Raw genomic sequence first — 21,497 nt, forward strand, 5'->3', positions numbered from 1 at the left:
AGACTGTCCCCCATGCTGAAACCAAACACAAGCTCTTTTTAAATTCTTTTTTCCTCCTCATTTCATAGATTAAGGGCCAGACATTTGCTAGGTGATGTTTTTCCAAGTTTTGGGTTGGGACAGTTTTGCCTCCAGCCCTGTTCAAGCACTGAAGTACAGCGAGTGGGGCTGTTACGTGTCGCTTTTCCAGCTTAGTGGCAGCCAGAGGCACAAAGCCAATATGTAATTTTGAGTGGGTTTTTTTGCCCAGTTTGGTGGACTTAGATAATTTAGGGAAGACCACGGATCCTCATGGATCACCAGACTTCAGCCTCATCCCTTCAGGGACTGAGCTCCCACAACTGTCTGTGTTTGGTCCCAATGGTACAAAATGATAAGAGCAGAAAAGAAACCCCAAAAAAGAGGAAAAGCTAAACATCTAAAAAATAGTCTTTAAAGATTTACATCCATCTTCAACCATCTCAAACCAACACAGAATCTGCATTGGTTTAAGCCACCATGTTTCTGCATAATTAAAAACAACAAAAGAAAAAACTCTATTCTTGACATACTATTGTATTCCAACTAGTCAAATGGCACAGAATTTCCCTTTAATAAAAGGAAGTAGTGACAAATACTTGTTACTATTACAATATCACAATAATATGATATTAAATTAATAGCATGTTCACAGCTCCAGGAAGTCTGAGCTGAACACTACTCTAGGTTCTGTGTTCACTTTGGCAACGGTACTTATTCAATGTGAATGGCGGCATTACACACATGAAAAAAACAATAAAAAGAAAAACTGGGCTGGAGTGGGAGTGGGATGGCAGGAGAGGATTGGGTTGTCTTTGATATGAGGTTATAACTTGAACTGTTTGGTGTCATCTCCTCCCTCCTGCCTTGCCCTAACCCCGGCATCCTCTGGCTCCTGTGATGGGGTGGGCTGTGCCCTTGGTCTCACACAGCGCTGTCCCCACACAGTCCTTCCCCAGGCTGTCTCCAGGTCCAGCATCACAGGTGTGAGCAGGGATCATCTGACAGCCCATTTAGCCTCTTTGGTGGGGTGGGGAAAGGCTGTTTGGGGGTGTTAATGCCAAAATGTAACCCTTTGCATCTTTTCTGTTCTGCATGATGTCTACAGGAGGATGAATTCTAATGGAAGAGGGCTAGGAACATTGAGCCTGAACAGCTCCTTGCTCTTGAGGTTGCTGCTGTTACATCTTCTTGTAACGGCCAAGCTGGATGAGGACAGAGTCCTGCTCCCAGGTAACCCTGCCCAGCACCACGACTCAGCTCAACAAAGAGGCATTTGCTCAGCCTCCTGTATATTGTACTATTTACACAGCCATTGGTTGCATCCCATTGCCAGCTGGGCAGGTGATGGGGTTTTTTTTGACACAAGGGACTCTCCCACTGGTATCATTTAAAAAAATGCAATTCATACTTTTAAAAAACTTAAACTAATTTCCTTTCCTGATTCTGTTCACTGTCCTTGCGAATACAGCAACATTTGATTTACCACCACCTACACAAAGAGATCAAACCTTCACATTTGCCTGGATTTAACCACTTCACACAGCAGGGAAAGGGCTACCCTCTGGCACCAGCTGGCACCCGGTGTCCCTGTCCCCCGTGTGTGCCCCCATCTCACCCATGGGCAATGCTGGTCACACACTGACTCACAAGGCTGCACCAGGCCAGGACAACCCAACCTCCACAGTGTCAGGCTGGTGGTTGATCTCTGGAGGCGACAAACCCTCTCTTTGGTGTCAGGAGCTCCTCTGCCCACCATGGGCATGGGGAAGGGACAGCTCTGGCAGCCCCTAGCATCCTCCTTGCCTTGTCCCTCCCAAGGAATGGAGCCTTTTTTGGCTCCACTCATCCTTTGGATGTTCTGTGGCTGGAATGGTGCTGGAGGGGCTGGGGGCAGCTCAGTAGCATCGCAAGTGCTCAATTGGGGAAGTGCTCTATTGGGGCTTCCCCACAGTGCTCCTGATAGCAGGGTGGCCTTTGGGACCAGACAGCGATGTCCAGGTTCCCACCTCCCAAGGGTGTATTGTGCTGCTTGTGCCAGCACATGCCATAGATCATCCTGCTGGGAATCAGCCCTGGGGAGCAGCACACTGATGTGGCAGAAGGGTGCTCTCACCCAGCACTGGAATCTGAGTACTCCATCCCTTCAAACCTAGGATGGACCAGTGCCCAAATCAGCCCTGGAAGGCAGTGGTGCCAGGTAGCCACAGGGCATCACGTTGCTTACCTGTGAAAGCCCCAACAATCTTTAAAGTAAAAAACCACAACACAAATCTCCGCCACACAAAATCACACTGGAGCCCCCAAAAGTAAAGCTCATAACACCAGTGAAGCATCGTGCTTCATGTGGGGCTGGGTGAGAGAGGCAGGAATTGAGGGGGAGGGGAGGACACACACACACACACACACACACACAAAAACACACACGAGTTTCTCTCACACTTGAGGTAGAACATTGCTTTCAAAGGTTTGGAAGTGCTTTACATGGGAACAACAACAAGGAAGCCACCAAAGTGGCGGGTACAGAGCGTGACTGCTGAGGTAGGACCATGCTTGTACTGACCAAGTGCTACGCTACTTGTTTGTTTGAACACAAAGGAAGACGCAGGTATTTCTGCTTCCCAGAAGACATTCATTCCGGTTGAGGTAGGTTCTGAGTTCACTCGGGTTGTCTGTCCAAGTCTTTCAGTAGCCCTCAGGCATCCTTTGACACACACACACACACTCTTTTTTTTCCTTTTTTTTCATATTATTTAGAGTCAATCAGCAAAAAAAGTATCCTGAGAAATAGCAAAAGTGTACAAAATCATCAAATCCACGGAGAGACAGCCTTCCTAGGCTCAATTTTTGGAGTCGAGTTAGAAGGATTTTTCCAAATCCAGTCTTCTGGAAATAAAAAATAGATCCAAAGAGTAGTCCTAAAGCTGCTGATCAGGAAAAAGTCTGGGATGCCAAGAGATGGGGGCTCCACTGTATTCCCAGTCTGTCAGAGACTGGAGAGTTTGCCAAACTCTGCCAAGGAGTCTGTTACATAGCAGCTGTGGGGAAAATCCATCGTGACCAGTCTCCAGACAGCCATCATCGGAAGAAACAGATTGAGAGGCTCAAGAGAGGTCGGAAAGATAAACTTCACAGAGTTTCCAAAAGGCTGTATACATCTATATATATATATATATATATATTTATATATATATATAAAAATAAAGCAAAACAAAAAAATAACAATCAGACCGTAGAAATCTTCAATTGACCTGAGATTGACAACTCGTAAAGACATCACCAGCCGCGGGTTTGGTTTCTGGTAACTCCTACAAGAGGCTTTGAGTCTTGGCAGTTTTATCCTTCATTGGCAGAACCGTGGTTGGGAGCCGGAGCAGCAGGACTACTGGCATGGGGGTTTTTTGGGAGGGCGTCTGTCTGCTCCTCAATGATGCTGAACTCATCCAGAGGGAGTGTGGAGATCTGGGTTTCATCATGGGGGGCTGACAGGCTGTGAGCCGACTGGAGAGAGAGAGAAGGGGACAATGCAGTGACAGTGACAGCTCTCTGAGGCACAGCCATGGGTGTGCTCCCATGCTGCTGGACTTACCGTTATTCCCTTCTCTTGCTGTTCCTGGGATGGGGATGCTGGGAATAACCTCTCCAGCTCATTCATATCCAGCTGCTTTCCATTCAAGTCTCGATCATCCCTGTCTCTACGAGTGGCCCCGTTCAGGACAAGGCCCGTGGCACTCCGCTGGCTCCGGGGGATCTGAGGGGTTGACAGCTGCTCCTGCACATTTTTGCACATCAGCAGCCTGAAAAAAAAGAGATGGAGTCTGAGAGTGAGAGAGGTGGTTCATCCTTTGTTCCTTCCCCCAGGCTGGCATCTGCCGTCTCCCTGTGCTACAGTTCTTCATCCTTCAATCCATCCTATAAAATCCAACACTCCACGGGGGATGTAAGACTCAGGTGGACAGACTCACAGTATCAGGGACCACCACCCCTTGTGAGCAGTGGCATGAGTATCCCTACCTTCCTCGGTACCCAAACATAAGGAAGAGGATGCAGAATATAATGCACGTGACGCCGATGTGGATTCCGATGATGATGCCGGTCGTGGAGGTTTTATTGTTCTGCTCGTCCTTCATGCAGTCACAGGGAGGATTCAGCACTGCCAGGAAAAGGTGGATAGGTCAGTGGTGCTACTCTTCTCCTGCTCCTCCAGCTTTTGGAGAGCCCAGAGCCAAAGTCAGAGCCTTGGGCAGTGCTGGGAGCTGTGTATGGGAAGAGGAGGAACCACATGGGAAGCAGGGCTTCACTGCCTGCCTATGCACCTCCCTTGCTCCCAGCACCCCAGGAATGGAGACACAGCAAGCACAGGACTGGAATATCTATAGTGAACCATCCCCATTACTGGACACAATTAATGAAAAAAACCCACTTTGATGTTAATTTTTGCAATACCCCATGCTAAAGTGGGAGGTAAGAGGCAGGCACCACACCAGAGCAGGCTGAAACCTGATGGAGTAGACAGATGCCAGTGAGATTAGTATTTACTGCAGCACAGACAGAAGAGTAATAACTATCTCTTGAAGATATTCCCACCGGAGGCTTAAAAGTCTTCCAAGAGCAGCAGGATGTTTTTTACACATAGATGAATATGAAAGGTGCGATCAGTTAAGGGATTCCCTCTAGAGGTTTCTCCTTTGCTGCCACGTCATACAGAGCTCACACTCTACAGCCATTTCCCTTTCCAAAGCTATGTGTCCTCCTTTTTAGCCAGTGAGGGACAAAATATCCAGGAGAGCTCCAGGAGAGCAGAGATGCTCAGTGTACCATATCTCACCTGAGGATGGCAGCTGGTACCTTATGCATGGGGGGTTGTTCATGTTCATAGCCTCACCTCTGTCTCAAGTTTAGGGCACAAACCTGGCATGTGCAAAACATTTGGTTTGTCTTCCCACCATTGGTAAAAAAGCCATCCAGGTGCTCTTAGCCCTGCAGAGTTTTGCCTCAACATTATTTGTGATACTAAAAATAAATGAGTGGCTGAAGGTGAGATGAGGGTAATGCCACAGGGGGCACACAGGATGCATTTGGCCTCACCACCTTCCTGCAGAGCTGTTTCCCAAACCAGCACCAAGACCCAGGTTCCATCTCACCTGTCCTCTCCACAGTTTCCCTCAGGGACACGAAGCGGACAGTGGAGTTTCCGTCTCCGTGCTGGTTGTAGGCGAGGAGCTTGACTTCGTACACCACCGATGCATCTGCCCAGGGGGACACAAGAGGGACAGTTCAAGTGTAACCATGAGCCTTTTCTCCCCCAGTGATGCTTATCTGGGAACAGAACATCTTACCAAATACACACAAGATGTTGCAATCAAGTATCTGTTGCTGGGAATGCACCCACAAAACCTGGGGGACAGCTGCAGCATTTAGGGATTGGGATACACATTTGCAGGAGCTCTCTCCTGCAAATCACAACAAAGTGGGGAGGGGACATGGATCAAGGTGTCACCATACTCACCCAGGTGGGTAATGTTATAGGCTGTGATGTTGCTGGCCAGGAGCACTGGACCTGTGTACTGGGAGAGGTGAACTTTGCGGTAATACAGCTTGAAGCCTTCATGCTGGCCCAGTTTGATGGAGGGCTCCCACGTTGCCTGCACGGTGGTGCTGTTAATGACTTTAATAAAGAGGGATGGCATGGCTGGGACTGAAAGAGAGAGAGAAGGACAGTGGGTTGCATGTGCTTTTTCAGTCTGCGTGATGAGAAATTCCTCAGCAGCCTTTCTCTGCAGTCACTGCACCAAAGAATGTGCCAGCTGAGACTGAGAAAAATCTGAGCAGACCAGAATCTGGTTTAACAGCTTTGAACTTCTTAAGGGAGCTGCAGGAGTTTGGAAGGGCTCCCTCTGCTAAGATCAGCAAGCAGAAACTACTTTTACACTTTGGTTGCAATATGATGCTCAGTCAGGCCGGGTCAGGGCAGGAATGCAGCGACTTTGGCAATACGTTCTCAAATTCCAATTTTTTGCCCTCACCCTGAGGCACAGACCTTTCGGAGTGATTAATGCCCCTGGCAGGAAGGAACCAGAAGGGATGGAGCTGGAGACATCCATCTTAAAAGTGTGCTGGGTACCTGCACTGGCATGCAGGGGGATTGCTCTCCCCATCAGCTTTAGGAGGGAGATTTGTGACTGTGCTGGGGACTCAGGAGAGAACCAGAGCATCTTCATCAACAGCCCCAAACAGCTGAGCAGCCTGAGATCCCTACACAGCTGGGGCTGGCTTGTTTTGGGAGGCAGGCACTTACCTGGCCTGAGGGGCACACAGGGGGTTAGCTGGGAAGATGTCCCTGCTGCTGATTCAAAGTCCACCAGGAACATGCTCCAGTCAATGCCCCAAACCCCTGCCCTTAGTCCTGGGGTGTGCTGCAGAGTGGGTCAGACCATTCCCTCTCCAGATCCCCAAAAAGCTGCCTGGCCCCATCCTGCCCCATCGATTTTGCTTGAGAGGCAAAGATCTGCAAATTACAGCCAATTTTCTTGTGATACCTGGGTTTTCCAAAGCTGGCTCTGCCCCAAGCCCAGCCTCGTGCCCTGGGCAGCACTGCGGCACACAGTCCATGTTTCCCCCTCCCTCCTTTTCTCTACACTGATCACACCAATACCAGATGTGTCTCAGCAGGACATTTCACTGATGATTTTTTTCTCATTTCCACAACACACCCCCAGGCTAAACTCTCCCATCCGTTCCCCAACCTTTGGCACTATCCAGAAGGTGCAAAGCATGAAGTGCTACAATCTCTGCCCTGCCCAGGGCTCTGCTCCAGCACCGGCACTAGGAGGGAGAAAAGATTTTGGGCAGCAAGCTCAGCTCACCCCACAGCACAATCATCCAGCAGAACAGGTCTACTTCTCCAGCAGCCTCCAGGCTTTGAGGTAGAGCTATTTTTCCAATCCCACATGATTACAAGCTCAGCAGTTCCCACATACAAGGCTTGCTGGGCTTACTTTGGACCAAAGTTGCTTTCTGGCTTGTTTCTCCCCAAAGGGTCTCTAAGGATGAACTGTGCAAACCCGGCCTTTGGCACAGAGTTCAGCACAACCATTAGTGAGCGATGGGGAAAAGCAGATGAAACGTGGCCATGTCAGTCTAAGACTGATGAGAGCTAAAAAGGGCATTTCTTCAATTTAACAGTAAAACTGCTCAGCACAATCGTTTGCCTTTTCCCAGGTACTGAGAGCTCAAGCTTTCCCATGAGGTGATTTAGAGGAAGGATGGATGCCTCTCCAGCTGAGTAGGAGGGTCTGGGCAATCCTGTCTCTTCCCAAAGTGATGTCCTCCTTCAGGCTGCAGAGGCTTTGCTTGATGTCCTCTGAATAAGCCCATGGAGATGAACAAGTCCCTGCTGACTGCCACACATCTCCACGTGGATTCAAGAGGAAAGACCCAGTGTTCTGGGTGACATAAATGAGATCTCATCCTGCTTGAGTGCTGCCAATGTGAAAAAAAATGGGCTGAAGTATTCCTTCTTGATAGGATTTATTCTGATGTGCATTTCATTGCTGGGAAAGCTGAATTTAACAATTCCTGGGTGCAAAACACAGAGTAAATTCTATTTATATCAGAATGTGCCATTCCTCCCAAGGCTGTGTATTTTTGCAATCCAATTAAATACTCCTTTTTTCTAATTCTCCCAATTCCCTCTAGGGCAAAAATCCCCACTCTGAGAAGTTGGACCCTTGCTTAAAGCATCACTTTTCCAGCCACAGGTGAAAACACCACAGAAAGGGAAATTATAACATTATCCCATGGACAAAGAAACACTGATGTGGGCCATCCTGATTTGTGAAGAGTTGGCTTTATTTTATGGTTGCAGAGCCTTACATTTAATAAAAACCACAAGAATATCTCTCCTTCAAAATATGGAATATAATGTATTTATTCAAACTTTGAGTATATATATATGTATGTATAATACTGATTATAGGTATAGTAGGTATAGGCACTCGCAGAATGCACGTGCTGTTTATAATGTGATTACACAAATAAGTGTATACAATGGAATATATCTGTCTGTGTGTAAATATATGTACACACATCAGCAGATAGGTGCTTCACAGAAGTAGATATTAGACATAATATGGAGCTAATATAAGTGAGGCATTTCCCTCATGCTAAGGGCTGGGATACTTGTTTTCCTCTTCCGTGCTGTTTGGAATTTTCCCCAGGTCATTTCAACTTTCTTCTTGAAGGCTTCTTTAGCCGAAGATGACTAAAGGAACAGTCTTCATCCTAGAAAAATGTCAAAAAGTCCTGGAGAAAACCCTAAAAAGCATTAAAAGACAAGAACAAGGAGTGTGTGCTGCTTAATGAAGCAGAGAGCGTTTGAGATTTAAAATACCATGGCATTTGTGAAACGGCATAAAGGAGAACGGCAGGGAGGAGGCAGAAGGGCCTTCCCAGAGAGTGAGGTTTATGGAGGAGGACAAGGTTCACTTGAGTGCCTTCTCCACAGCATCTTCCCTTCTACTTTCCATCCAAAATCAGCACTGGCACAAAGGAAGGAGCACCGTGTCTCTAGAAAGCATCAGAGGCTTCAGCCAAGCACCCTCTCAGCGTACTGCCAGCCCTGAGAAGCTGATGGCCCCAAGCCAAAAGTAACTCTCTTCCTCTGTTTTCTGTAGAGTATTTCTTATTCCTGCTCCAAACAATACCAGCATAACATGGTCACTCAGACCAGCTGGCAGCATCTCTGCTGCCATGGCTCCACTGAGCTGTCCCTGGCTGCTGGATATGGCATCTTGGAAAATCCATCCTTTTCTGAAGCTGTTAGCACAGATCCAGAGGCTCCCCAAGCTCAGGGGGGACTCAGCTCTCCTGTGCATGTTGGGAAGGCACAGGGTAAAACAGCTTGGCCATGAGAAGAGACAAATGTGCAGTGAAACCTGAATTTGGTGACAAAAGCCACTTGACCCTGGCACTCTGAGCTGCTCTCTCCTCTGTGAGCAGAAGGCAACAAGCAAGAAAAGTGAACAAATTAAGCCAGAGCTGGGGCTTTTAAGTATCTTTTTACCTTCCTACAAGGCAAACACAGGCTGGGGTTGAGTGATCTGAACCAAGTCATCTTGTCTATCCAGGACAGGGAGCTAATTCCTGAAGCTTTGTTACACAGGACAAGCCTTTTTGAAAGGATAGCAGGACAGAGATACCTTAAACCTTCAGAGAACCAGGAAATTTATGATGCCATTACCAGATACCTAACTATTCCTGTCATGATTGAAGGTAATAATGACAAAAAGTCCTCTCTCACTTGACCTGGACTTCTGCAGACTCACCAAGCTCTGTAGAGCATGGCTGGCTCATAGCTCCTGGGGCTGAACTTAGAGCATCGGGTCAGGGAGTTTCAAGCTTTGCCTCAGCCCATCCTTCTGCCTCTAAATTGTGAGGAAAAACAAACTCCAAGGGTGACTGATTCCCTGTGGAGTACCAAGGAAAATAAACTTGCAGAGCAACAACCCAGCGGGCAAGGATTTACTGGTGTTTTTGCTTAAATTCTGTAATGAATATCTGCAAGGGCTGAGAACAGAATGAGAACTGGATCCCCCACCTGGAAGTCAACACACTTCCATTTGATCCTAAATAGCATCCTCACACCAAGGCCCTCTCTGCTGGAAATCCATAATTACTGAATGTTCATAAGAATGATTCCTAGGAAATTAGTCTCCATATCTGAGACAAGCTAGGATTCAGAAATAGGTGAGTCTCTAGGAAAACATTCTTCCAATTCTGACTGACATATCACACTGGAGCTGTGGTTTCTACCTGGTACCTGTGTGCCAGGATGCTATATTAAAACACCCACTGTCTCACTGGGGAAGCTAACTGGTGGCTAAGTCAGGAAAAAAAAAAAGCCTTAGAGATCACCCCTACTTCCCACTGAAACAGAAAGCTGCCCGAGGGCATGGATTTGTAGGTCAGGACAGCTCAGCTCTAGTGTGATTTGCCCTGGATAGAGCAGAAATAATAAAATCTTTGAAAGTGTGGCACTTATCAAGTAAGAGCTGTGAGTACCAGAGCTGCTGAAGATGATGAGATGCTGCTTGAGCAGGAAATCTGCATTTAGCAAGGAGTTTAGGAACAGCCCAGAGCAGCTGCAATGCACGAGGCCAGGCAGGTTTGCACTCACCCCCTACTACAACATCAGCTGGGAGAGGCGATGCTGTGTTTAATCAGTCAACCCCCCCTGCAAGGATATCAGTGAGTTTTACACAATATCCCAGCGTAGGAGGAGCAGCAGGAACAAGGAGCAGCAACACCACAGGCTACAGTGCCACAGCGCTGCGGGGCGGTGTCGGGGTGAGCGGCGCTGCTGCTACGCACAGCGGGCGTCAGCATCTGAGGGTCCCTGCGCAAAGCGTTCCTTACCTTCCCCCAGCGTGCTCACCACCGTGACTTCTGAGGCTTTGCTGGCACCCCGCGAGGTGTAAGCCTTTATATAAAAGCTGTAGCTGGTCGAGGGCTCCAGATCAGTCACTAGCTGCTGGAAGGTGCTCTTGCTAACAGCCTCCTGGTACTCCATCTCTACAGGATCTGAAATGCAAAAGGGAGAGAGAACTGAGTGCTGTTAGGCTTTGTAAGAGGTAAAGAGAATAAATGTTTCAAGCAGTTTGGTCCCTGGGGTGGATATGTACCTGCTCACACACCTTTCTGCTTACATTAGGCCATTGAAACTGGCAATGCTGGGACACAGCTTTGAGCAACCTGGTCTAGTGGAAGTTCCTGCCTGTAGCAAGGGTTGGAACTGGATGATCCTAAGGCCCCTTCCAACCCAAATCATTCTATGATTCTCTGATTCTGTGATTTCTGCATGATTTGCCAGAGAGCTACATGGGCAGCAAGATTTGACTATGCAGCTTCATCCTCCCCACCCTTTTGATAATTACAATGGTATATTTAGTATTTGCAGGTATTTACAGTGTATTTACAGCCTCATCTCTACCCTTCAGAAACTGGGAGGTGAGGGAAAACACTGATGGCAGCATGGACCGCTACAGTGCAGACCTGTTTTTACCCAGTGGGCTGTGTGGCTGAATTACGGGAAGGCTGAGGGTGCTCTGGGCAGTGGGTGTAGCGCTGTACCTGCAGCTTTCCGGATGTGCAGCACGTAGCCAATGATCTCCTTGGTGTTCTGCAGGGGCTTTTCCCAGGACACCTGGATGGTGGTTGCAGAGACAGTCTCTGCCCTCACGCTCTGAGGAGGACTGGGCAGCCCATCAGCCCACAGCACAGTGAGGCGGGCGCTGGCCTGCGTGGAGCCTGCGCTGTTCTCGGCCAGGCACTGGTAGATGGCTTCATCTGCCTGGTTGATCCCATAGATAGAGAGAGTGCTGTGTGGGGACATGAGAGGGACAAGCGTCACACTGACTGCCATGGTTCCCGTGCTGGATCCCATGGCAGGCATCCCACAGCCTCTGTTTCCACAGAAAGCTTTCAGGAAACTATGGGCTGGTGCTTCTGGGGAAGGAGAAGTCCAGGAGGTGGATGTGTCATTCCCTGTGACTGGGCAGATTATCTGTCTCGACCTGCAGATACTGTGGTTCAAGTATAGCCAGATGTGGACACAGAGTAGGACAGGGAGCAGCAGGATCTAAAGGTGTGGGTTCAGGAAGATCCCAGCCACACCACAGAGCCAGCTCTGTGGCAAGTGCATCCACATGGCCAAAACAGCTTTAACTGGCTTATCTCCAGTACACACCAGCAAGACCCATCCAGGCACCGCACATGGTTGCTAAGCCAAGTCCAATCAAACACAGCCAGAAAGCCCTCTGGTGATGCTCTAATTGCATTATAACACATTAGAGCTGTCTAAGAGTAACACTGGAATTAGCTGATTTATCCAGCAGGGTTATAGCCTCAGCTGCCTCTTCTGCACTTCTAGAAACACCATCACCATGAGCCAAAAGCCAAAGCTTATGAGCAAGTCACAGCTTTTGTCTGCAGAACCTCTGAGTGTATTTTTGATGCTTGTGCATCAAAGCTTGCTGCCTTCCATGGAAACAACCAGAGCAGCTCTTCCAGCCTGCTCTTGGGGGCTTCCATATTAGGTTTAGATGGTGTTTTCACCATTCAAGAAAGGACAAGCACTGACAGCCCTGGAAGACATCCCTAAAGAAGGGGGAAAAGCCAGCCATGCACCAGCCTCCCAAATAAGCATATTCCTGAGCACGGTGCCCATCTCTGCACAGGTACAGCCAGAGTCTTTGTACGTGTGGCCACATGAACTGGAGGTCCTTTCTGCACTGCAGGATCCTCCAGCAATGGCTGTGGACAACTGGAGCAAGTTCAGGGCCAGCTCAAAAGCTGCACAATCTAATATTGTTAAAACAACACCAGTGAATACTGACTCAGAAATAATTGTGTGCCACATAAGCTTTGTCTTGCCATTTGAACGTGCAAAGCAGCTTTTCCTAATAACATCTGCTCACAAACAGGGACCCATCAATCAAAGCTCCACTCCAAGCCAAGCCAGGAACAACATGATTCAGGATGTGAATCCATCAGACACAAGGCCTCCTAAATAAATAAATAAACAAAGAAATAAATATCAAGTGAATCTCCCTACAAGGCATGGCATGGTCACTATCACTACTAGGTACAGCTCTGGGCTGGAGCTGGAAAGGCAGATTTGACACTGGAGATTTTTTTTTACCCAACTCTGAGGCAGCAGCTCAGGTTAGGGTAAAATCTGCCTACAATGCCTTTGGTCCTGGAAGGGTGTTCTCACACACAGGACATCCTTGGGAAAACTTCAGAAGCTCACATGAGCTTTTTCTTACTTTTCTGTAAGAAATGACCCAAACCTAATGAAATCCACATCCACTACTTGCTTCTAAGGAGAAACAAATTACTTTCTTCTCCTAGAGTGAATTCTAGGTGGAGTTGGAACTTGACTGCACATGAGTAAATCCCAAGCATCCCTGCTGATGCAGGGGGCACTTCAAGGCTTTTTGGGAATCACAATCAAAGCTGCCTTTTATGTAAATGAAAAACAGAACATTGGAAGTGGAAATGATAAATAACCTGCCACTGCCTGCCTCTATGTCAGAACAAATGCTTCTTCTAATTGCAGCAAAATATTGGTCTTCATATATTAAAATTTATTATTGCTGTTGATTTAACATTCCTATTTCTGCCTTGCAAATTATTGGGGGCCATGGTGAGTGAGCAAATGTTTAACAGTCATCTATTTATGTCCTGTGCCTTTGTTTCCTTGGAAACATTGTAAATGGAATATCAAATGTGATGGTTTCAGCTGATATGGTGATTTTTGAGAATCAGCCCTAAGCTCCTCTCATAGCCACAGGCTCAACGTTATCTGATTAAATGGAAGGAGAACGGCAGAGCTGGGAAAGGGCTCGGAGAGGAAGGACCTGATGTGTGGCTCAGCTGTGTCAACAAGGGCTGACTCCTGTGAGGACAGATGGCAGAAGGCAGAATTACGCCATCCCAGAGCTGCACTCCCAGCCCTGCACAAAGCAGATGTGTGGAAGGAGCAGCAGCACTTCCTTCTGCCCCATCAATGCAGGGATTATTTCCATGTGGCTGCTGTGCATCTGGGCACCCAGAGCAGCCAGGCTGCGCTGCCACATGGGCCAAGAGCAGCCTTCAGCTTCCCAAGCACAAAGCAGATCTGGACCAAGGAGTATTTAGGCTCTCCCACCTCCAGGTGCATTTACTTGCTCTGCTTAGAAAGAGGAAGATCTGGAGGGAGGAAGGAAGAGGGGAGCTAGGCTGAAAAGTAGTGCAAGGAGCCTGATGGCAGCGCTGTGAGAAGCCAAAGACTTCTCTCTCCTGGGAGGATTTGGGGGTAAGCAAAGCTCCTCATGTAGGACACAGATGATGTGAAGGATGCCAGTGGTCCTGGAGGATGGCACTTGACCACTGGGACCTGGAGCTGAGCAGAGTCTCTGTCATGCACAGTCAAGTCAAAAGAAATAAATACAGTATTTTCTGAGAAGCTGGCATGGCACATAGCTGGAAATTTGCTTCAGGCTTCAGAAAGTTCATTTTCATTGAGATTTCCTTGGCTGTGTTTGGATTTGCTGTGCAATGGGAGCCTTGGCCATCCATTACCTGGAGCCCACATCACCTAGAATGAAACACAGGTAACGGGACACTAAAACAGCTGGACTTTTGGCTGTGAGAGCATGGACAAACTGGTGAACAGAGTGCCCAGCATCTAAACACCATCTCCATGAGAATCACCTCCCAGCATGTGGAGGATGCAGTGCAGCAGGTCCAGGTTTTGCTGCTTTTTGTCTTTTTTTTTTTTTTTAAAGAAAGCTCTAACAAAAGGAAGATCTGTTGCTGTGTGAGAAGGCGCAGAGCGTCTCTGTGCATCAACCATCTGAAATATGCAGTGTCCTTTTATTTCTTCCCGTCAACATGAAAAAAATCTGTCACTTTGGGACATCTGCTGCTGGAAAACTTTCCCGCAAGTGCCAGACTGGCAGTGCCGTGAGCACGTCAGACAAGGCGAGATGCCAGAAGGCTTTCTGCTGGTCACCAGAGCTGCTCGGCGAGCCGAGGGCTCCATCACATCCCCACACAATGCCCTGACAGGCATTGATGGAAGTGGGGAGAGGAGCTGCTGCAGATTCACACCCGGCTGAGCTGAAACGAGAGGCCTCCGCTGCTCGAAAGCCGCAGTATTCCCAAGCTGTCTTCCCAGTTCATAGGCAATCAGGATGACTGATCTGGCTCGGGTCAGGGGTCCAGGCCGATGACCGGAGATCGGCTTTCCAAAGGCTCCTCTGAAAAAGTCTGTGAACTGAAGGAAGCCTCTTCATCGATTCAGGAGCACAAAGAAGAGGGGCCCATCTGGGAGGGCATCGGCCCGTGCGCGCACAGGCGCACAAAGGAGGGAGTGTGATGAAATTAATGCGGAGAGCAGGCTGTGGCTAGCAGGGACAGCATTCTGAGTGCCAGCAGATACAGAAAGATACTAGTGCCACATTCAGATGCCCCATCCCTGCTCTGGCTCTGTTTGTCATGACCTGTGCTGTGCTGTCTGCACTGAATGATCTGTTCCTGGACTGCTGGCACGAGCCACACTGGGAAGGAGCCTTTGCCCCCCAAGCTTTGCAGAAATGCCCTGTATTCTGAAGGTTGCCTCATACAGGCTGAAATTAAGGTGCAAAGCTTGAAAGTGACACTCAGCAACCCAGAGGACACTGCATATCATTCCCAGCCATCTATTCTATATACATATTCTTACACATCCAGAAGTTAAATATCATACAGAATGTCCTGGGTGAAATTGAGTTGGGTTATGCAGAAGGACTCATTTCTATTTTGCAGGTACTGCAGCTCACTGGCTAGGATCCCAGCCCAATCTTGTGATTTCAGACTCATCCAAGAGCAGCTTCTGGAAGGCTGTTGCTGGTCCCAGCCATTCAGTCTGTTTAAATGAGCCACAGGGTACAATCACAGACTTAAATGAATCCTGCCACAGGAAGCAGAGAAGTCTTTACATCTTCAGGACCATGGGGAAGCACAAAATATCTCAGGAAAAACTACCGGAAGGGAAGGCAGAGCCTGTATTGGTAGGACCGCAAATGCAAACACCTGTGAGAGCTCTCTGCTGCTAAACTGAAAGTCCCCAAAACTTTTCCCAAGCAAGCAGCACAGATACTGGAGCAGAAAAAGACCCAGCCTTATTTAGGGGAGACTGATTTTAAGCTACACCACTATGGGCTCAGTCCTGCCTCAAAGCCTCCTGTAAGGCCCATTCTCTGCTGATGGATTTTGCTGTGTGCAACAGTTGGAGCAAACACTTAAAACTCCTGACTCAATGCACTTCAAGAGCAGCTCAGTGGAGCAGTACACAGAGAAATTACACAGGCAACTTGGTAGCAAAATAATTGCAGCCACATGAGAAAGAGAGACTGATGTCTGTTGCCATTGGCTGATCCGGGGCTGCTGCAGGCCCTTTTTGTGGGATATGGCTGTGTGATCCCAGCACAGGATCCCTGCTTGGTGCAGGGATCATGCTGATTCCCCACTGCTTAGAGGGCTTTGTGCGCTCGTGCAGCCATCCTCCTTGCAAAGGCCATTTCCATGTGTCTTTTAAAGTCAAACCCATAAATTATGTTTAAATCAGGAGCAGCGGGTTCACATCCCCATCCTCCACATACTTATTTGTCATGCTTCTGGGAATGAAATATGATTTGCTATAGAGCACTCTTCCCTCAATCACAACCATCTTCAAACTCACGGCATAAGGAACTGCAGGCTTGCCTGTACTCCCTTATGTGGTCCAAAACCATACAAATTGAAGTGTTTGTAGGGAGTGTGCACCATGAAGGTATGTACAAACCCATCTGCACCTTTCCACACCCAGCTAATGTAGGGTTTACAGAAAAAAGTCATCTTTTGAATGACAGGCTCTGGTTTCCCTGGGTTTGGTACAAGAAGGGCTGTCAGGTCCCAGGTGCTGGGATGTTTGTGCTTGAAGGCCCCTCTCTGTTTCTCCACTGGGATTTAACAGCACGAGAAGTGCCAGAACAGAAAGTTGTCCTGATGTTTATTTACAAAGGAGTATTTCCTCTGATAAGCCTTGAACATTCATGGCCCTGGAAGTGAGATATTTCCAGAGCACTAAACCAAGTGCAAACCAGTGAGGAAGAATTTACAAAGGTCACCAAGCAGAGCGAATGCCAACTGAGCCCAAATTCTAACAAAGCCTTTTTCCAGTGGAACAAATGAAGTCCCTTAATTACAATTAGTAAAAATAACCTTCTTGGAAAATCAATATTTAGAGAGCCTGCCTTCTCTGAAGATGTTGGGCTTTGGTCCTTGCTATTAGGGCAATATAAACCCCATAGTGTGATACACTTCCAGGCTGAAAATTATCCCCCTGAACCTGATTGGGTCAAAGGAAGAAAAGCAATAAACATTTCACAGTGGTAATTTGGGGGCTATTTCATGCTTCCTTGTAAATTTTGAAGTCATGACCTAGAAACATAATTTTACACAAGCCCATGTGAAAATTAATTTTACACAAGCCCAACTTGGCCAGTAACCACACCTTCCTTCTGCAGCAGTACTCCACTTCTGGGATGGGCTGGTGATGCCAGGTAAGAATTTTGCTAGAAATTCTTTTTATACCTCTCAGGCATTTGGATCATGATCTATCAGAATCACTCCAGGAGCAACATGGGAATCTCTGATCAGCATAGAGGGACAGACTCTGCCACTGCTGGACACAGGGATGGCTCCACCAAAGGTCAATAGGCTCCATCAGCTTCTCCCTTGGAGAGCTTGGCTCAGCACAGCATCACCCTGACAGCAATCAGCTGCATCCCCAGCCCAAAGGCTGCATGGCAAGGCACCCCCATCGTCAGCTCCTTCAGTCATTTTTATTCACAGCTTTTAATGGAAAAGCCCACAATTCCCTATGCCTGAGCCTTCATGCATTTTTCATTAACAATTATCCGCTATCCCAGAACTGCTTTTGATTTTTTGCTAATCATCGATTGGCTATTTTGTTCCCACACAGCTGGCATTTTCAAAACATAACAACCACCTCTGGAGAGGGCACAGCAGAAGGCTGATCTTTAATGCTAATGTGCCCAGAAACCGTCAACACATCAGGTGATGGGAACTCACATCTGAGGGACCACGAGGGATGAGATATTTATTGGATGCAGCCCGTGAGGCTGATTTTACTGTGCTGAAAGCCTGTAAGTTGCTTAGCAAGTGAATGTCTGATGTTGTACCAGCAGTCACATCCAATCTCCAGTGAATCCAGTCCTGAAGCTGCAGCCCAACAATGAAGGGTTTTTGGAGTCCCCTCACCTTGTAGGGTATGCTCTCCTTGGATCTGCAGTTACTGCATATGAGTGACAGTGTGGGGTGAGGCAGATGCAAAAGGGCCCTTCACAGCTTTGGGAAGCATCAGATCTGTGGGTTTGTGCTGCTGCCCACAGGGCCTCAAGCTTGCAGGAGTAGAGCAGTATCTCAAACACACCATCTTCTGCAGGTCTGAATCTTGCTTTTGGCTGTGTTAATTTACAAAAATGAAGTTGCTCCCAATGACACATTTTGCAATCAATTAGGACATGATATGTTTTGGGATGATTTACTGCTTTTTTTTCCTAAAAATCCCGTAGGGGGCATTCAGACCTCTGTGACAATATTAAGCAGAGTTTTAATCCAAATGAATTTTCTAGGAAACCGTGTAATCTAATTAAAAAGCTCATGCTGTAGTTTAGTAGCTTCATTACTAGTATATTCGGGATCCATCTGTACACAGACAAATATTTTCCAAGCGCAATAGACTGATAAATCCAAGACATAACCACAAACTGATTCTGCCTGGAACTAAGTGGGTTACAGCACTTAGTCATGCCCATGAGAGTAAAACAAAGGGCAAACTTGAAAAAGCTCAGGTAAAAAATCATCCATTGATGTGTCTCCTCCATGTCTTGGAGCTCCCAGCCCTGCTGCACCAGTGAGGGCATTTTCCAGACTGACAGCTTTGGAAACCACCAGGCATGGTGACTTGCCTGGAGCTGGAGGTTGGAGCTGACCAAGACTAGTGTGGAAGACGACAAAAGTTCAACACTGTTGAATACAACAGCCTGAGGGCTCAGCTTTACAATCACATTACTATAGCTTGAGAAGATGCCACGTGTCAGCTGAGCCCCAGAAACGGGCTGAGCTCCCTCAGCCTGTGCCAGATGCTGAAATCTGATCATTCAGCTTGCTGTGGGAAAGACTGATGCTAAATTGCATTAAATGATTCCCATAAGAAAATGATTACAGAGATGTTCACCAAGTTGCAGTTCATGGGCATGGGTAGCACAGCTCCAGGCACAGGGACCTGGCCAGGAGACATGACCATGACCAAAGACCTGACTCCTGCTCTCCTCAAGTGAAGATGAATGATTTCACAGGGAAAACATCTGGGCAAGACACAGAGCTGGATTCAATGGCGCTTTTGCAGTGGATTTAATGATCACTTCATCACTTTTGACTTCACTTCCTCATCAACAAAAAGGGATGCACTAAGTTCCCTCCTACCCCTTCTGCTCTCTTCATACTATAAAGGGCAGACATGCCTCAGAAAGCCATGCCACGAAGTAGAAGACCACATGCCTGAACTGAGTGTCATCTGTGTGTGCACATAAAAAGTTTTCTGAAGCTCTAAAAACTTCCAGTTTGGAGAAAACCTCTACTGATTGAGATGGTTTTATTACCACTCTCTCCTTATCCTTCTTGCGTCACACATCCTTCCATCACTCATGTAACAAAGCTTTAAAACCCTTCAAACCAGACAACAAAAAGCCACATTATACAGACACTCAGAAAAATAAACTCACTCCTGTCCCCTGAGGAACAAGCCATGGCGCCTGCACAGCACTTCCCAACTGTCTAAACTGAAGGTCCAGACCCTCCAGCGAGGCTGGGTAGTTGCTTTCCTGAGACACATCTGTTAATATAGAGAGCAGCTCTATGACACCACAGAGTACAAACTCTACCAATACATCAGGTTTACAACACAGGTGCTATTATTTTGTAGTATATTTTTTCATGCTATTTCCATAGAAACTACATTGTTGAGTGGTAATTTTCACACTAAGTGCATCATTTCCTCAGTACAAACATCCCCATCCCCTCACAGGAAAATGCAGTTATTTAGTACTCTTCCCTGGTGAGATAAAAGGCTAAAATTTAGTGAAAGTCAGGCTTCACACAAATATTATTTCTAATATATTTGCATTTGCATGCCCAGGCAGGTCAATGTTCAGGCGTTAAAGCACAGTTCCTCCACTGAGGAGTCTATGTGGTCCCTGTCAGCTCCAGGAACAACATTTAGCCCTTCCAGAAATACCCAGATGATGATCAGGACAAAAGAGAAACATTTCCTGGGTTCCTGTATCAACAGTCAAAGTCTAATGCTGATGTCCTGGCACAAAAAATCATGGAGCACCAAACTGTAATACTGTAAGGTGAAGCCAGCAGGACTGGAGCAGTGTTTTAGCTTATCAAAGCCCAAATTGAACTCACAGATCTGCTTCAGAACCCTGCCACCTTCCCATCAGCTCTTTGCTATGCAGAAAGCAATCCAACATCTCTCCCACTCCCATTTCCACAGCAGTGCCAGAGCCCTGTGCACCAGGACCTACCTGTTGTTGTTCTTCAGCTTGATGTGGTCACTGGTCTCCAGGATCTGCCCATTCCTCAGCCACGTGATCTGGGGAGGGGGTTCCCCTTGGGCCACGCATGTGAAGATGGCAGTAGTCCCCACAGGTCTGGAAATGGACTGGGGATGCTGCACAAACTCTGCTGGGGCTGAGAGGAGGAAGGAGAAAGAGGGTGAGAAAAGTCCTGATGATCCCACTTTATCCTGGTACAAACAAACATCTTGTCAATAAGCCTTGTCTGCCTGGGAACATGGAATACTTGGCCAACCCACAGCACAGGCAGCAGATAACTCTGGTTTGGATGGCGTGTCTGTAAACAATGCAAAGCTGTCTTTTGGTTGCCCACCCTGGCAGTTATGGCTTCACAGGAGGTGCCTGAAGGCCAGATCAGAAGTGACTGAAAGCTGAGATGAGCCCTGCAGGGTTCAGGCAAACAGGACCAAGGTTTAAGCTCCTTTGCCTCTCCTTGGTCTCCCATGGAAAGCAACCCCAGTGCTGCAGCTGTGGAGATGTGCTGTTTCCTCAACAGCAGAGCTCAACCAACACCCTGGCTGGGTCCAAAGGACCTGAATAGCTTTAGCAAACTGCTTGAAATGGAAAGAAGTGTATGGATATCATACAGTTCTCTCTGCAGTAAATATCAGATTTGCTGCCATTTTTTCCTGTCAGCAGAAGATTAGGGAGCCTTTTTTCTCCAGATCTTCAGCCTGGGACTTCTGGGGTCCTGCCAAGCCTTGCAGAAGACTACACCATGCCTGTAACTGCTGCTCACCTTGTCATGAAATGTTTTCACTTTTGGAAGTAACATTTTTAAACAGAAAGTGATCTCTTCCTTCCAGCAGCTCAAATTAGATTTAAAATCATTTATCAGAATAAACCAGTGTTTCAGCCTACAGAAAGCAGGGCCTGACAAACACTGCCAAATAGGTGAGATTATTCAAGCAGTTCTGCTTCAAAGGGCAAAGTGATAAATATACTGCATGTTGCTACTGAAACCTAAAATCAGGTGGAACCAGCAGCAGACACAATGAAGACAAACAGATAAGAAGCACAGCTCCATAATAAATTTACTGACTAACATCACATAACGGATGGATGACATTAAATTTTTTTGACAAAAGAAAGATTATCGAGGGAGACACATTCAGAGCCACTCAGTGGCATTTTCTAAGGATGGGGTTGGTGGTTGTGCATGGGATTGGAGAAGGGAGCAAACTGGTCTAGCAAAATATACTGAGGAGTGGCCAGGCTGCAGGTGGGGATGCAAGAGTTGAGCAT

General features: G+C 47.4%; 1 protein-coding gene across 1 annotated transcript in view; it reads right to left on the bottom strand.

Annotated features, from left to right (window-relative positions):
* Positions 1–3,354: 3,354 nt before the first annotated feature.
* Positions 3,355–21,497, bottom strand: part of IGDCC3 (immunoglobulin superfamily DCC subclass member 3) — a gene marked incomplete at its 3' end in the record, with an annotated part of 94,544 nt that continues 76,401 nt past the window's right edge. Inside the window, exons 7-14 of the mRNA XM_084213902.1 lie at positions 20,202–20,367; positions 11,149–11,396; positions 10,435–10,599; positions 5,528–5,716; positions 5,163–5,267; positions 4,033–4,171; positions 3,608–3,815; positions 3,355–3,519 (exon numbers count right to left, since the gene is read on the bottom strand). Of these exons, the coding sequence (XP_084070028.1) occupies positions 3,355–3,519; positions 3,608–3,815; positions 4,033–4,171; positions 5,163–5,267; positions 5,528–5,716; positions 10,435–10,599; positions 11,149–11,396; positions 20,202–20,367 (1,385 nt within the window). The remainder of the gene's footprint in view (positions 3,520–3,607; positions 3,816–4,032; positions 4,172–5,162; positions 5,268–5,527; positions 5,717–10,434; positions 10,600–11,148; positions 11,397–20,201; positions 20,368–21,497) is intronic.

Source organism: Fringilla coelebs (assembly GCF_963513975.1).
Source record: "Fringilla coelebs genome assembly, chromosome: 12".
NCBI lineage: Eukaryota > Metazoa > Chordata > Aves > Passeriformes > Fringillidae > Fringilla > Fringilla coelebs.